Source organism: Miscanthus floridulus, chromosome 10 (genome assembly GCF_019320115.1).
Source record: "Miscanthus floridulus cultivar M001 chromosome 10, ASM1932011v1, whole genome shotgun sequence".
NCBI classification, from domain to species: Eukaryota; Viridiplantae; Streptophyta; class Magnoliopsida; order Poales; family Poaceae; genus Miscanthus; species Miscanthus floridulus.
The window spans coordinates 61,145,947-61,162,794 of NC_089589.1; the positions used below are offsets into that span (position 1 = coordinate 61,145,947).

The 16,848-nt window shown below is 44.4% G+C and overlaps 2 protein-coding genes and 1 long non-coding RNA gene across 8 annotated transcripts; all 3 read right to left on the bottom strand.

Annotated features, from left to right (window-relative positions):
- Positions 1–354: 354 nt before the first annotated feature.
- LOC136488738 (serpin-Z2A-like) lies at positions 355–1,230 on the bottom strand. Its single transcript, XM_066485564.1, has 2 exons — positions 815–1,230; positions 355–679 (listed from the first exon to the last, which is right to left on the bottom strand). The coding sequence occupies exons 1-2, from the start codon at positions 1,228–1,230 to the stop codon at positions 355–357; spliced, it is 741 nt and encodes a 246-aa protein (XP_066341661.1).
- Positions 1,231–4,085: 2,855 nt separating this feature from the next.
- LOC136484770 (uncharacterized) lies at positions 4,086–9,485 on the bottom strand. 6 transcript variants are annotated; one of them, XM_066481726.1, is made up of 6 exons: positions 9,245–9,485; positions 8,676–8,776; positions 8,440–8,571; positions 8,292–8,362; positions 7,844–7,940; positions 4,086–5,319 (listed from the first exon to the last, which is right to left on the bottom strand). In XM_066481726.1, the coding sequence occupies exons 4-6, from the start codon at positions 8,309–8,311 to the stop codon at positions 4,507–4,509; spliced, it is 930 nt and encodes a 309-aa protein (XP_066337823.1). In that variant the 5' UTR covers positions 8,312–8,362; positions 8,440–8,571; positions 8,676–8,776; positions 9,245–9,485; the 3' UTR covers positions 4,086–4,506. The 6 variants fall into 6 exon arrangements, with proteins under 6 accessions (XP_066337823.1, XP_066337822.1, XP_066337820.1 ...); XM_066481725.1 differs by having other exon boundaries at positions 8,498–8,571; positions 9,109–9,485; XM_066481723.1 differs by having other exon boundaries at positions 9,109–9,485.
- A 3,482-nt stretch (positions 9,486–12,967) lies between these two features.
- On the bottom strand, positions 12,968–15,985 carry LOC136484772 (uncharacterized). Its single transcript, XR_010766203.1, has 2 exons — positions 15,725–15,985; positions 12,968–15,460 (listed from the first exon to the last, which is right to left on the bottom strand). It is a non-coding gene; the product is annotated as an uncharacterized lncRNA (long non-coding RNA).
- Between the last annotated feature and the right edge of the window lie 863 nt (positions 15,986–16,848).

Consider the following 16,848-nt stretch of genomic DNA (forward strand, 5'->3'; position numbering starts at 1 on the left):
GTCTTGTGAATGCTCTGAAGCCGATCCAACCGATCAAGGACAAGTTTTCAGGTGTTACCTATGCAGATCTGTTTCAGCTTGCCAGCGCCACAGCCATTGAGGTCCATTAAAATCGAACCAGCTTATTGATTAAGTGATATTCATTCATAAATTTCTTCTTGGTAATATCATGACTGCCTGACTGATTGTTCTGGTCGGATTGCTGATGTTTGTTGCTGGAACTGTTTATATTGCTTTTTGCATGAATTATAAATATTTTCTCATTCTATGCTTAATTACTAAAAGATATATCCGTTGGTTGTTTGATTTGTATTGATAGATGCTGCCGTAGCGTTAGTACGGGCACTATACTAGTCATCTCGTAGGGCAGCTTGAGCACCTTGAACCCGGAGTGCCAGGCGATGCACTGGTAGGACCAGCTCTGCAGGAAGGGCACCTCCACGGAGCTCCCGTCCAGGCGGTGGAACTCACACGGTCGACGGTGTTCTCCTTCTTGAACGGGTTGCGCCACTCCCCCTTGAAGTAGATGGCATTGGCGATGACGTGCACGGTGTCAGCGTTGTCGTCATCGTCGGGGTTGAACACCTGGACGTTGATCTGCTTTCTTGTGGCCTTGGCTACCCAAGCGTTGATCTGCTTTCTTGATTCTTTTGGCTTTATACACACAAGAAAAACACACCTTCAGATTTGATGTTAAGTGTTAGCTACATAAAGTACGTATATAGATCCACACACAAAAAGTTTGACGAAGCAATTGAATTGGTAGATATATATCGAACATCAAGCATAGGTACGTTTTCATTTAGTTAGTAACCTCGTTTTGGAAGTCGACGGCCCAAGAGTTCCCTTGAACGTCCCGACCATGGCGTCCACGTACGCGGGCCGGAGCGGCCACGCCTTGTCAGTCCACGTGCCGCAGGCAAACGAGATGCTGGGCCCGCCGATGCCGGCCTGGTCGGCGAGGACGCCGTCCACCACCGTGTCCCTCACGAACGGGGCGAGCTCCTCCAGCGACGGCGCGCCGGCGACGCAGAGAATCTCGTCGAGGGTGTCGCCCGCGGCGGCCGTCGACATCAGCGCCAGCGCGACGTGGATGGACAGCGGCGAGAAGACGAGGTTGTTGCCCGCCGCCGCGGCTTCTGAGGAGATGCGCTTGAGGAGGCGCGCGGCCAGCGCCGCCTGGCCGGCCAGGCAGGCGCTCGTGGCTTCTTTGCCCATGCCCGGCGCCATGGCCTTGTCGATCTGCTGGGTGACGTTCCGAAAACTTTACGCGAGTTGACGAGATGCTGTTGAATTTATATGGGCCGGAATCTGTTATGGAACGGGAGACCGATGAAGGCACGAGTTGACGAGTTGTCATGTTGCACGGCGCCCTTACTGCGTCCTCTATTGCACGATGGCCACGCCTTGAAAATAAAGGGCAAGTCTCAGTCGATCCCTACCAAACAAAATTTGGTAAGTCACAGCCGTCGCCAGAATAGCAATCTTCCGTGGACAGAGTGCTGTGTCCATAACATGAACGGAACCAGAGTTCAGGAATCAGGATACTATTTAGGGATTGTTCGGTTAAGGTGGATTAAGCTATATACAAATTAAACTATCAATCTGGCCAAGAATTCTTCCAGGTGACCGTTCCTGGTCACAGGCCCTCAGCAAAAACAAGAAAAAAGAAAAAAAATAAGTCAGCTACATGTATCAATTCATACAGAGGCTGGAATATTACAGAAACGCTTAGACGCATGCGTCCATCCTGTCGGACGCGACATCCCACTCCGCTTCGCCCGCTTCTCCTATATTCGTCCACCTCTCAAGAAAAACATTCCTGACTCCGCCTCGTGCCGCCTCGGCTTCACCGCGTCGTGCGGCCGTCCGCCCGCCCCACTCCGCCACGCCACCGCCGCCATCCCCCGCGATGCCCGGCCCCATACCCCTCAGCGCCTTTGTCCCCGCAGAGGAGGAATCCTCCGCCAAGGTACGCTGCCAGTCGCCCCACCGACTGATGCTGGTGCTGGACTCGATCGCCGGTCGGCGCCTCGCCCTCCGCCTCCAAGCTCCATGCAGGTGCTCGGTGACTGCAGCGGCGCCTCCGTCCCCGCCACACCATGTCGTGCTCCGTCCACCGCCACGCCTAAGCCAGGTGCCAGGAGAAGGGGCCGTCGCAGGTCAGGCGCACGCGCAACTGGCTGCTGCTAGGCCGCACCACCATCCTTGGCCATCGGTGGCCGGAACCGACGTCGTTCCCCGCTCTACTATGCACCCCACGGAAGAAGGGTGAAAAACGCATATTGCAAGCATACATTCCAAGTGTTTCATGTTATTTCAGAGGTATGTTGTAATTGTTTCAGATGAATGTTGCAATAGTAGATCGGGATGTTGCATATGTTGCAATGGTTCTACATGTATGTTCCAAGCTTCTGTTCTCAATGTTTCATCTTTTTTTCGACGTATGTTGCAATGTGTTTATCTAGATGTTGCATATGTTTTCACACATATGTTGCAAATGTTTTATCTGAATGTTGCGTATGTTTTGCAATAGTTTCAAGTGTTTTTCAGGTGTTTTTGCAAGTGTTTCAGACGTATATTTCAAATGTTTCATTGTCTTTAAACGTATGTTGCAATTGTTGTATCTAGATGTTTCAAAACTAGATAGGGTGCTGCATCTCCCTACTCGTCTTCTACTGCCTCGCCTCGGTGTCAAGCGCGGAAAGCGAGCGCAGGCGGAGGCGGTCCCGCTGACACGAGTGGTGCCCACGTGCATGCGCGGGCGCGCGACGGCATGCAACATGCAGCAGCAGCATGAGTGGGCTGGCAGGCACAGCAGGAATGTGGGCAAGCGCAGCAGACAAGGCGTGGGCGGGCAGGCGCAGCGGCACAAGTGTAGTAGGCTGAGGCAGGCGCAGCGGCGCGGGCATCAGAACGGAGGGCTAGCGTCTGGACATCCGGGCGCTAGCCATGCCCAAAATATTAATACATATTCCCTTTTCTAAAAAAAACAGGCGAATAACTGAAATTCGTGAATTTTGGCAATTTTTGGATCTTCCAATATAAAAAATGTCAAACTAGGGTTAGAACTTATAGGATCTTAATTGTCTTGCTCCACCCTTAGAACAACTACGATTTAGAGATTAAGATTTCTTAGGTTCGTACCTTTGTGTGCGGATGAAGCCGATCCACCACTGTGAGCTGATGGTGTAGCAGGCATCCTCGTTGTAGACTTGCGGTTTACAACATCAAAGCTCAGTGTAGACTCGTGGTTGGCATCATCTTCTCATTAGGTCGCCAGTGCAGGGCGGTGGCGGGCTCCCGGTCAGTTATAGCACTCCCTAGATCGAGTTAGGGTTAGGAGTGTCGGACGCGTGGCTAAGCTCATGGGAAACGTTGGTTTCCATGATGCACCGAGTCTCTCATTTAAGTTATTGTGATGTGTAATAGGGACCGTAAGCATGAATTGGTTGGACTTCCTCTATCAGGGCGCTTGAGTGGCTAGGACTTGGTCCTTTAGGCCTTGTCGCGAGAGATTATTCCAAAATTGATCCTCCTCTAGTCTAATACATATAATCACTCTTCAATGAAACAACACACCAAGACCAAAGAATTACAATATATTAGTTAAGTGCTATTGAACTCAGTGACTACAGTTCACCATTCCATATCTCAAAATGATCAATCTTAATCTTTTAGAGAGATGGTTGCATTAATGGTCCCCTTTTACTAGAGTCGAAGGTTTGCCAATAAACACATTCTGGCCACATGATACTTAAATATTTGGGTGGTAAGCTTTTAGTTAGCTGATCTGCGAGCATTTCTTTTGTAAAGGACGTACCCAGTGCAGAGAGCTCCCGCTCTATACGGGGTCTGATGATGGGTGTTAGTGGCAAGCCTTACCCTCGCCTGTGCAATGCGAGGAGACCACGACTCGAACCCAAAACCTTGACTTTCACAACATGGTACTAGAAGTTAGTGTGTTTGGCGTCAAAAAAGAAGTTATTGTGTTTGGTAGCACCGCTTGACTTGGCACTGGCATAAAGAATTGCTGGCAAATTATCACAATATAAGGTTAGTCGTTTAGATATGTTGTTGACCACTCAGTCCAGGAATAAAGTTCTTCCGCCATTGTGGCCTATCGTGTTGCTTCAAATAAAGCTATGAATTCTGCATGCATTGTTTATGTTGCAATAATACTTTGTTTGGAGCTCTTCTACAAAATAGCTACCTTGATAAGGTGAAATAGCTACTTGATTTTTTTTAGTCTGGTTGAGAAAGGCCACAAGCATCAGCTACAAGAACACAATGACACACTAATCTCTATAACTAAAACATTCATAACTATTCCGTCTACAAGTGCGACACCGAAGCCGCTCGCTCCCATGCATCCCCGGGTGCGACCCCACGGCTTCATAGTTTCTTCGTGCGCCGTGCATCTCCGCGAAATAGAAGGAAGGTAATCACCGCCAAATAGAAGGAAGGTAATCACCGCCATAGAAGGAAGGTAGATCGGCCTACTATTCATGCGTCTATCTGCACCGCCAAGTGGGGCCACATTGATCCCACGATCGCCCAGTAGGAAAGATTGCCGCGAGACACGTTGATCATGGATCCTGCTCCATTCCTCATGCGATCCGTGGCTGCCTCGGTCTCCTCCGTGACAGCGCAGGAGCGCACGACACCCCGGCCCCCGCGACTCGTCGCTCCACTCCCCTCCGCGGCATCGCTCCCCTCCCCTCCGTGGCACCCCGGCCCTCTGCAAGCCGCCGACCACCGTGGGGGACCACAACTCCCCCACGACGCCTCACAGCAGGAAGGAGCCAAGCTGCTGCTCGATGCCTTTCCCTTCTCCCACCTCCTGCTGACGAGCCCAGCCACCAACGATCCTGCCCCCTTCCTCATGCGATCCGTGGCTGCCCGCTGACGACCCCAGCCACCAGCAAGGTCGCGGCTGCTCGCTGACGAGCCCAGCCGGTCGCGTCGGGCCCCTGCTCCCTTCAGTCGTTCCCCTACCACCAAGCCACCACGACCGGCCGGCCGCTGACGCTCCACATTGATCGCGCCCCACGTCCAGCGGCCGCCAATCGTCATCGTCATCGTCATCGGAACATCCACGCCGATCGTCGGCATAGGGCCCTGCCATCGGGGCACTGCCGCCTTCGCCGGCGACACCCGCAAACGTGTCGTCGGCGTCCTCCTCGGCACCTCGCCGGCGACCACGTCGTCAGCGTCCTCCTCACCACCTCCTACCGTGGCTCCGTCGACGTCTTCAACTCGTACATCGGTAAACCTCCCAGGTACCTCGCATCTCAATCGTGGTGGTGCTGATCGACTCTGAAAATGTTTGAACCATAGATGCATTGTCAGTGAATTGACAAAATAGGCAGTGTTAACAAAATATACATTTTACGTTTGGAGTACGAAACTAGGCCAATGGCATGAAGCTGTTCCATTATTCACAGAAACTGAAAACTAACCCATGCGTTGAAAACAACAGATCGCAAAATAAATCTAAAACTTTGAAAGAAATAGAAATTGATTAACTGAGAGATGGACATAGATCAGGCTTTGTTGCTTATAGCTTCTTCATTCATACCCCAACGGGAATTAGCAGGATTGATCAAGCCCGTGTTATCCAGCCCAACAAGGCTACAACCCAACAAAGAAAAAGAACTCAATTTGGCCATGAGAGCATTGAATTGCCGCATGTGTGATACCTCACAAGTAGTTTTGGAGAAACATCGGCATTAATCATTACTGCTCTACTATGGAGAAGTTTCTTACTATGGACCAAGGCAATACATTTGAAAACTCTATGCACAGTTAGAAGGGCAAACACAAATTTTCTGCATGGCGAGATCAGATTCAGATGGGAACCATTATGTTGGGTCAGCATAGTATAATTGAGCATAGCCTAAGGTTGCCTACAAAATGCACTTCATCTCTAAACAAAATACCTTTGTTTCTAATTGAGGACAGTTTGAAATACTGCACAGATTCTATGAACCTGAGCACATCACTACACATAATAGTTTCTGTTTAGATATATTAAACTTCTTCAAAGTATTCCCCCAGAAGTCCTTTTTTTTCCTTTTTTAAATAAAGCATACCTTGCCTATGTAGATACTTACGAAATTCTATGGATGTGGAATAATAGACTGATAGAAACATAATTTTTCGTTGAATATAGCAGAAGTTATGGCTTTCTGAATATTGCTGATCTTTACTGTCAGTTCTGTCATGCCGGGCTCAGTTTCGAACATTAGTTTTCAGTGTCATTTTATAAGTTCTTTGAAGGCAAACTGGTCCAACATTCTATGGATGATCTACTTCACACTTTCTCTCTAGCGGAACTCACCATGGTTGATGGATGTATTTGTTTTCCCCTGAGTGAATTACAAATTTAGATGTCTGAACTATTATCTGAACTTTTGGATGTTTGTTTGGGATACCAATATTGTATTGTTCCATTATCTCTGTTTGACTCTGAAATCTTGTTGTTACTGCTATACAGCAGCTTTGGAGAATATCTCATGTACTCATTACTGCCTTGGTTATATCTCTGATAACCTATTATCTTTTGGTTCAGATGGAGCTGGGCAAACTGGGATGTTTTAGAGCTATATATGTTCTATCTGTACATCATCAATGTACTTACGTACATATATTGTTTTTCATTTGAATTTTGATCTAACATGCTACAACCTTGCAAAGAGAATGAAATTCAGAAACTGAGTTTGCCGATTTTCCAATGTGAGTTATATGTGAAATTACTTAGTGAAAGCTATGTTTGTCTTGCATGGCCAGTTATATGCAGTACCTATATTTTTGAGATTTCAGTTCTGCAACACATTTATAATAATTTCTAGAAGAATATCATTATACTGTGATCATGGCTCATTACCTATCTAGCATGATATTCTCTATCTGTGAGACCAGTTGGTATTGTCATGCGGTTTCAGTTTTTTTATTCTCAGTGATAAGAGCCTTTTTTCCCTGAATTTAGGGCTGTTTGTTAAAACAGAGCTTGAACTTGATTAGTTCTAGGAACAAGCAGTTAATCTATTGCATCTGTGTATGTCATGGAAAAATATTTCAGTCCTGTTCATGTGAAGGTTCAGTATATGCAGCTGAAGCTCTCCGTTTCAGTCAGTGGCCAGTTTCTTGCAAGTGCTGTCCATGATCAGAAAATTGCATGATCTTTTGTCCAGCACCAGACTCGCAGAAATTCAGAATGTAGCATAATGCCCGTGCTAAGGTTTTATATCTGGATGGTAGCATCAGCCAGGTGTGCTGTATAAGTGAGGGAAAGAAAAATCTTGACTTGCTAGAAATTGGTAGTACATGAACTGCAATACTATAATAATTTCATTATAGTAGCATTTGTACTGCATATGCAGCTAAGTTGTGGCTCCCTCGGATCAAGGCTTTCAGGCTTTTAAATCTCCACTTCTGCAGGTGTGTGTGCTATTTGTCCTCATTCCTATTTAAATATTTTTTGTTGGCATGTGCAAAATATCTGAATTCCCTCATAGATTGGTTCTAATGAAAGGCCATGTTTTAGATTTTCAAACTATGCAGGCTTATTTTTATACATAGTTCTGAGTAATGTGTGGCCTCGTTTGCGCCCAGGTGATGACGCAAACTGCACCTGATCCTTACTAGGAGCTCACGCCGATTACTGCGAGTGGAACGGAAAATTTCTTCTAATGTAGTTCTTATTAACGTTCAATCAAGATACAGGTAAGCATGATCACTTATGCTACTATCATTTTTCATATATACGTATATTTGATTCTCAATCATGTACGTAAGGTATTATCGAGATAATGCATCATTAGTATTACTCATTACTCACCCATTGAGTAGTCGAGATGTCGCTCCACCTATGTGTCACATCTGATAGTAGATCTTTTAGTGTTGTTCCAAACGTACACCAAAGCAAGAGTGATTGGCTGTAAAACAAAAATGATTACCATTACCAACAATGAAATGTAGCAGTGCCATGATGGGCTAAGAACAGTTCATAAATGAAAAGAGTAATGCAGTGGACAAAATCTAGAAAATTGCAGAGATACTGAGTAGTATTGCTTGACATTAAAGGATGATCTTTTACATAGACACGCATGCAATTATGCTACTAAAATACAGGCTAAATGAACCACCATTACTAATGGTAGAAGCATCATTTGAGAAGGCAAATAGCATACTAACTAATTAATCTGTATGCACCCTAACAGGATGGACAAACATTGGTTCATGGCAAATTCAGTCATACAATTTGAGAAGGCAAATAGCATACTAACACCTGGCAGTTTGTCTCCATCAGTGCCAGTAATGAACAAATTATAGCACCACTACTTCCAACTTTCCATCACTACACAACAGAAAAAGTTTCATTAACAGTGTGTCTATAATGAAATCTTATGAAGGAAAATGCATTAAAATACTGACCAGAAGAACAGAATTGGTGTGATGCTAAAGACAGACTCTAAATTAAAGTGACAAATACATGTTGATATCAGCGATCAAAGGAGTTGCATAAATGCTGGAACTAACTTCAGTCTGCCATCTCAGCAGTAGTGGCTGCAAAAAAATTAATGTAGCATTTCTCAAGGTGATAAATATTATTAGTCTAAACTGTAACCGGTGCTCTAGAAAGTTAGTAAACTGCATAAATGGTTCCTTACATTTGAATGGCACAATACAGTTATTCCATTGCTGAATTTTTGAAATTTATAAAGCATCTCAACCTGCAGAGCTGATCAGCCATGAAGTCCACCACCACAACCTGCCAACATTCAGAAACCAGTCCAGTTTGGTTCAAAAAGATCAAGTGAGCCAAGGAATACAGATTGCTTCCTGTCAAAAAGATCAAATGAAATTCTCTATTTATGGTTTCAATAATACACACTCTTGATTCAAGGGGCTAACCTGAAAGGCAAAGTAAAAGAATTATTATCCAACAAAATTTCCTAATTAACACTTCCTATCTTCTATTCTAAGTTACCAAGTGTATGATCTGAAATCCTCAAAAATTTAGTGCATCTCTTTTATGGTCCTAAATCCTCAAAAATTCATTGATGCATACAACATCAGCAGGGCCACACACCAGGGCCTCACCGGCGGTGCTGCAGGCACTGAGGCAGTGCTTGGAGGAGAGGGACGAGGAGCAGCGGTGGATCTGCCCGTGCACAAGCAAATGGAGCTTGTGGTGAGCTCGAGCGGCAGAAACGGAGGGGACACGGCAAGGGGCAACCTCGAGCAGTGCTGACGGATGACGCGACGCAGCCGGATGCGAGATCGAGCTGCAGCGGAGGGGATCACGGCCGGGATCACAGGAGGGGGAACAGCCACGGCGGGATCGAGTGGCGGCGTCCGAGGGGGCGAATGAGGGGCCGCGACCGAGGGATGGAAAGGGGGCTTGGCCGATGACAAAGAAGGACCGACACGGAGTGAGAGTGGCTGAGCGTGCGTGAGGAGGAAAGTGAGGACGGGGAGTCCATAACAAGGAAGGGATTAGGAGAAGAGAAAAACACGTTAATTAATAATAAAAAAAAAGGATGTCACTTATATGGATATATAATAGTCTTTTATAGATGAAAGACAAGTAATCGGTTAGACATACTCTAATTTAGGCTAAGAAATATTTTAAATTGAATATTGAACGGCTAAGAAATATTTTAAATTGAATATTGAACAAGCACAACAAAAAAGACTTAAATTCAATTAACCTCAGATTCTGCAGGAAGAAGACAAATATTTATTTTGGTCTTGCACAAGGAAATGCTCATCTTATTACCCACTTCTATGGAATAAAAAGCCACGTCCAACTCTGCCTTTTGCATACAGACTATCCTGTTTAGCTCCAGACATAATTTTTTAGGTTCAAGTCCACATAATCTTAATTGTAGAATAGATTCTAAAACATGTATTGTGAAACGCAAACTTGTTATGATTATCTTTCCGTAGCACTTGATTCCTAAAAAAGTGCAAGCTTATCTTTCGCGTATCGTAGGCATGAAGTGATGCGACAATTGAAGTTGATGTTTTAGTTTTGCATTCAAATTTAGAGTTATATTTGAACTATCTATCTTTCGTGAAGACTTATATCTTTCGTGAAGACTTATGTAATATTGATTGAAACATTATGATTGTGGTATCTATTTTAGATAACAGTATAACACACGCTCATACATATGTTATCGTGGTATTATGTGTTCCCGTTGCAACGCATGGACATTTACCTAGTGAATGTTTAAATATGATATAAACTAGAACCTGCAAACAAACCACTAACTACAGGAACTTAAAAAAACTATTTATCATTCAAACTCTGAAAACAAATTATCAGATGTCTCCGAAGAGACAACTCTGAAAACAAATTATGACCTAAATCAAACGGATTCATCAACTGGTGCAGTGCCATCATCCTGAAACCATGGTTTTCATGACAACTTTTGCTATCAGGCGAAAACTATTTTTTGAGTATAATACCAATTTGCGTCACACCGACACTCTTTTGAGCAGTACACAATACACAGGAAGCTCAGTCTGTGACGCACCAACAGATAAAACAGATCAAGCTTAACTTGTGAGTTGTAACACACTGACAGACACAAACTGTTTTTCAGAGGTAGGCTACACATAATCTGTACATACTGAATTGTAATGCTTCTGCTGGCTGAATGGTCTCTGAATTCGATAAGCACATTCAAAATAAAACGCTGTAGTTCCCATGTACTTTTAGATTACACAACACACTCAGTCCATGTACAGCTGTAGTTCCCATGTACATGGTACTGCAAGCCCATTGAGCCACGTATATGCATATATATACTACCATTCCAAGCTGAGGCTTTTGCAGCCTGATAAAACTATTAAGTGGTTCAAATAATAGTGATGGAATATGCATGCCTATGCCCTATAGTACAATGGTTGGCATCTGATGCCCATAGCGAGATTCAAAACATCAGCTTTCCCATAAAAGGGGAATAATCTACTATATATAAAGAAAATGAATCTGCGTCATAGGATTCAGACTGTCTTAGCAAACAAGCTTGCCTCAGTATTTCATCAATGCTATGTGCACAACATATATGATTGAGCATCTGTCTTCCACTTGTAGTCGGTGAAGACTTGCCTGAACCGGGTCATTCATCCTTGTTGAACATAACCTGCACTTGAACATTATGACGTTAGATATCATACATATGTTGACAGGTCCAAGTAAATGCATCCTTCTCGAGTGAAATAATTTCTAGAAAAAGATTGCACTTCTAACAATGTTCAGATGCTTAGTGCTGATTCAACATGGACTCATGATCTTTTGTAATCAAGTCAGGTTGTTAAATATATGAAAGACATTGGCATTTAATTTCACAGCTAAAAGATGGGTCATGTGACAAAAGAATTTACATGCTGTAAAATCAAGAAATGGTCAAACACAGTGAAACTATCGCGCAATGCACCCAATCAATGACTGTACTAACAAAAGAAACTAAGAAAGCAACATACACTAGTAGAATTGTAAACAGAACAATCTACGCTATAAACACTGACAGAAATACAACGCAGGGAGCAGCAACATTAAAATGCTCCCAGATTCTAGCATCGAGGAGAGGATAACCTACACTAGGAAGATCTAAAACGAGCATGTCGATCATCTACAACATTAAGAATTGTGGACTTATTGTTCTATAAAAGATAGATTGAACAAAGATTTGAAAAACATACCATTTAATAGCTAAACCAGAAACACCTTAAGCATCTTCCAGTTTCCATTGGTGCCTAAACAAATTGGAAACAGAAGTCTTGCACAGGCAAAGAAATATGTGCCAAACCATATGGGCCACAGACAACTATATATGGAACCTAACATCCAGATATTTTCTGTTTCAAAATTTAATATTTCAGATTTCAGATACTTACAGCTGCACAATTGAACAGTTACAACATTAAAGATGCTGAATCAAAGATATGGTCTGAAGGGGGAGGGCAAGGAGAGCAACAACACTAAACACTAAACAGAGACTTGAATAATGGGTTAGAAAATGCACCTGGGGCCAGCAAGCAAACACATACCACATGCACGGACCAAAACAAATACATCCACACTCAGCTTACCATGATACACACATCCTGGACACCAGCAAAGTGCAAATTATTTTTGTGGCTAGCCGTGCTGGACGGCGGACCGATTGGCCAAGAGAGGATTACCTCACCCAACCCACTGCCCCTTGTGTGATCAGGAAGATGAGACGGTCCAGCATCTGCTTACTATATGTGTCCTTGCTCGAGAATTTTGGTCACGGATTCTGACTCCTTTGGGACTGCAAGATTGGACTCCCACAAGGCGAGAGAAATCATTCGCTGATTGGTGGCGAAAAGCAACCAAGAGAATTCCAAAGGAGAAGAAAAAGGGGCTGAACACAATGATCATTCTAGGTTCCTAGATCCTTTGGAAGCATAGAAATGCTTGCGTTTTTGAAGGGTCTCACCCCTGCACCACCAGGACACTTGAAGAGTTCAGAAACGAATATCACCTTTGGTGCTTGGCGGGAGTGCGTGGCCTGCTCACGCTAGGTCTGGGTCACGATGTTGGGCTAGGATAGATTACATTGGTTTAGTTGGTCGGTGTTCTTTGTGGTCAGGTCTCATCTCTTTCTTAGTTCCTTTAGTTTAAGTGATTCGATGTATTGAAACAACCCCTCACAGTCCGGCCAGGAGTGAGGTGGTGGTGCTTGTAAGGGGCTAATCCTTTTCGCTCTATAATGCAATGATACACAGATATCCTGCGTATTCAAGAAAAATACACACATCCCCTTGAATTTTCATCGAGCTCTTCTTTCAAATCAGCATTGTGAAAAAACGATTGTTCTAGCAGCCTGCAAATCAGAATTAAGCCATCTTGATCAACCAGGAGCACCCTACACTGTCATTCTCCAAGGCAATCAAACAGAAAAATCCTTGGCAACCACAATTCACAAAACAAGTAAATGCTTCCATAACCAAAATCATGAACACCTGTCACCTTACATCTGTATTAAATCGCAGGTGGTCACAAAATGTGAACCCCTGGCATGTAAGATCGAGTATCATCTAACAAAACCAGGCCATGGTGTGACTCTATGATCAATTTCCTACCCTGTTCAGCCAATACAGCATGCCCTAATTCCTTCTAAAAGAGCAAGAACAGATTAGGTAACAATTTCCCCAACTGGTTACAAGCCGCCATTAACCAGGTGCCCTGCAATGCCTCAGCAAAAGCAGTACATGTATGGACTGAGTGCACTGAATGGATCCTTAGCAAACCAAATCATACTTGCCAATGCCATTTGATTGCTATTACTTGGGCATAATATGATGCATGTCTCAAGCTTCTACCTTCTCATAGAAAAGAAGGAAAGCCTCGCACTTGAGAACTTCGTCTAGGGAGACTTCTCTAATGCTTTTATCATTTGCACGAAACCATGAGGAAGAGCTATTGCTTGTCTCCACCTCACTGACAATCCTGCTTTCTCTCACATAAGCGACAAAGTGCCCCCGTGTTATGGTCCTCCGGCAATGCTCAATGACACCAACTAGACGATATTTGGCATTATCTTTGTCCCCGGACCTGAAGGTTTGCAAAATAATAATTCAAAAGGTCACGCAAACAAAATGTTAGATTAGCTATCAGCATCACTAACAAGAAAATACTATCAGATTAGCAGTTTTGGCATATATCAAGTAACTACATGATTCCAAAACATGAAACAGAATTAGTGTGACACAGTACAATTGTATTAATAGTCAGTTCATTTCATTTTTTATGCGCACAGAAAGGGAAAATAAAATCCTTAGCTGTTCCATTTTGCGGAAAGGGATCACGTAGCCATTGGCACATGTCGCATATCACCTCTGTGTGAGACCCAACACCACCAGTCAGGCAGTAACCACAATTCAATTAGACTTCCCAATCAGCGTGCAATGGAAGTACCAGATGCTAGTTGCCTATTGTCCCATTTTCACATTACAGTCAGATACTGAAAAGCATGTAACTAATAAACTATAGAAATCTTTGTTCTACACCATTTTGTTTTTAAAAAAAATCAGACCTTTTTCAACACTAGTAATATTTCTTTGCATATACTACAGAGGTCACACTTGGGTCACCAGGAGTGACAAAAACCCAGCAGAAACAACACAGAAAACAAAAGAAAGCCAAGTAACTAGAGACAAAGTGATAAATTATTAAGAACTCAAACAAATTTATTTCTAGCAGACTACTCCAGGACAGACAATGGCAACTGGAAATTCTTTTAGAGACACAAAAAACTATATCTTATTCAATCTTTCCTAAAGATACTGAACAAACTATGAAATAAAAAGTAGCTATTGCAAATGAGAAACTTCGAACTGCACAAAAGTAATAGCTATTCCAGTTAAAAACTTCGAACTTGGTTCTTCTCCCACTTAGTTTGCAGTATTTTCCAGCTCTACTTGAGTTCTGTCCTGATTTAGCGCGCTAGCATTTTTGTTATCATGGCACTCAACAGGTTGCTCTTTTACTTCACTTCTCTGTGATGGTCACGTTCAGATCGGGCCATCAAGTGATGCGCTTCCACTGATGTTTGCCACCATTTATCTTCTATCTTTCCTTCGGCAGGTAAGGGCAAGAGAAAGCAAAATCTTTTCAGCACGCTGGTCCTTCCCATTGTTCCTTTCATCACAAAGCCTGTTTATCACAAATAACACAAAAGACAGAAAGTAATAAACGCGGAAAAACATACCACAATGCAACTACTTAAGTATGAATACATTGTGGATTCCTTGTTTTATAAAAGATAGATTGAGCATAGAATTGAAAAACATACCATTTAATGGCTAAACCAGAAGCGCCTAAAGCATCTTCGAATTTCTAGTGGTGCCTAAACAAATCGAAAACAGATTGTCTAGCAGAAGCAAAGAAATCTGCACCAAATCATATGGGCAACAGAAAACTATATTATATATGGAACCTAAAATCCGTTTGAAAACTTAGTATTTCAGATTTCAGATACTTATAGCTGCATAATTAAGCAATACGACATTAAAGATGCTGAATATAATCAAAGATAGGGCCGGGATTGGGAGGGAATGTACCTTGAACAAGGAGAGCAGCAACACCTGTAATTAAGCAACTAAAACAGATACTTGAAGAATGGGTTAGAGAAGGCACCTGGGGCCAGCAAGAAAACACATACCGCACACACGGACCAAACCTAACACATGTCCATCTCCGGAGGGGGAGGTGGGAGCTGCTCCGCTGCCGCTGCGGGCGCCAGGTGCTGCTGCGGCGGATCGAACGTCACGTGGTACTCCCCATACACGCGCATGTAGTAGCGGATGAACACGCACGTGATGAGCGTGCACGTGATGAGCGTCGTGGAGGCGTAGCAGAGGGACTGCACGACGCGGCTGACGAGTGTCCAGAAGCGGGCCTGCTCACCGTCTGTGTAGAAGGAGAGGAGATTGACCATGATAAGCAGATAGTGGATCCTGACGCAAGCGGCGAGGAGGTTCTCCCCGGTGCGGCCCATGCCACCGAACACGCAGTACACGGCGTACGGAAAACGCTTCATCTTAATCGGCGGCCATGGCCGCTCCTTATCCTCCGCCACCGCGGGTGGGGCCGGAGGAGGGCTCGGCATCGCAACGGGATCCGAAGGGGCGACGATTCGAGAGGAGAGGGGATTGGGCGAGGAGGGAGGAGCACCTGCGGACATCAGGCGAGGAGGGAGGAGCACCAGCGGGCGGCCTTGCCGGAATCGATCGAGGGAGCCGCCGGGTCGAGATCGCGAAGCGCGCGCGCGGAGCTGTGGTCGGGAGATCGAGATCGAGATCGAGATCAGGCTGCGGGAATCGAACACTCTGGGGATTGCTCTGGGAGGCGATGCCGATGCGCTACAGGGTTTTATTGCCCGGAAGATGAGTTTTGTGGCGTCGCGTATCCTTCACGCGCCAGGCTGGTGGCTGCTGGAAGCGGAAGGAGAGCGGGCTTTTTTTCATTACCGTCTTTATCCCTTGAGCTTTTTTTACAAAAATCAATAAATAAAATAGGTGCATGTGTAATAACCCATAAATAAATCTCGTATGCATATTGATGTTGAGAATAGCTGGATACATTGATTCCAAGCTCGTAAGAGTTGTTCTGCCAGCATCATACAATGGTCTAGTATTTTTTTTTAGGATTCTTTCAACAACGACATATAGAGTAAAATGACCTTTCAGACTTCAAGGGTATGCTAGGTAACTAATTTCGTGCATTGCCGCAAAAACTAAAAAAATTGATTTCTCATAGATAAAAGTTGAAATATAGATACAGATCAGCCGTACGGGAGCCTCGCATTGGTGTTGGTGTAGCCATTAGATGGATACAGTCTGAGCGGGTGAGCTACGAGCGCGTGATGCAGGCAGCCAAGAACCTCGCGCGAGCAGGCAGGTGGGTGACTGAGACCCTCGTGCCGAGCTGATCGTCATGGATCCAGGAACTTGGAACGCACAACGACATGAGATTGCCTCTTGAATTTGTATATATAATATAGTTTTGGGAGAGCTGCAGATCTGCGTGTGGGGGGAGGGCGGTGTTAACAGCAGATTTGAGAAAATGGTGGAGAAATTGGGGACAGAGGAGGATGAACAACACAAGGAAGACGATGCATCGGCGAGGACAGGGTTAACGAGTATTCAGAGTTTGTTTACAAATTTCGTGATGCCTGTCTCTCCACTCTCCGCAGCTCATCATATACTAAGTTACATGGGCCTTGCCCACCTCGTGCACACAGGAACTAGTCAACCCCACACGGCTAGGGATGAAAACGGTACGGATATTTTCCGACC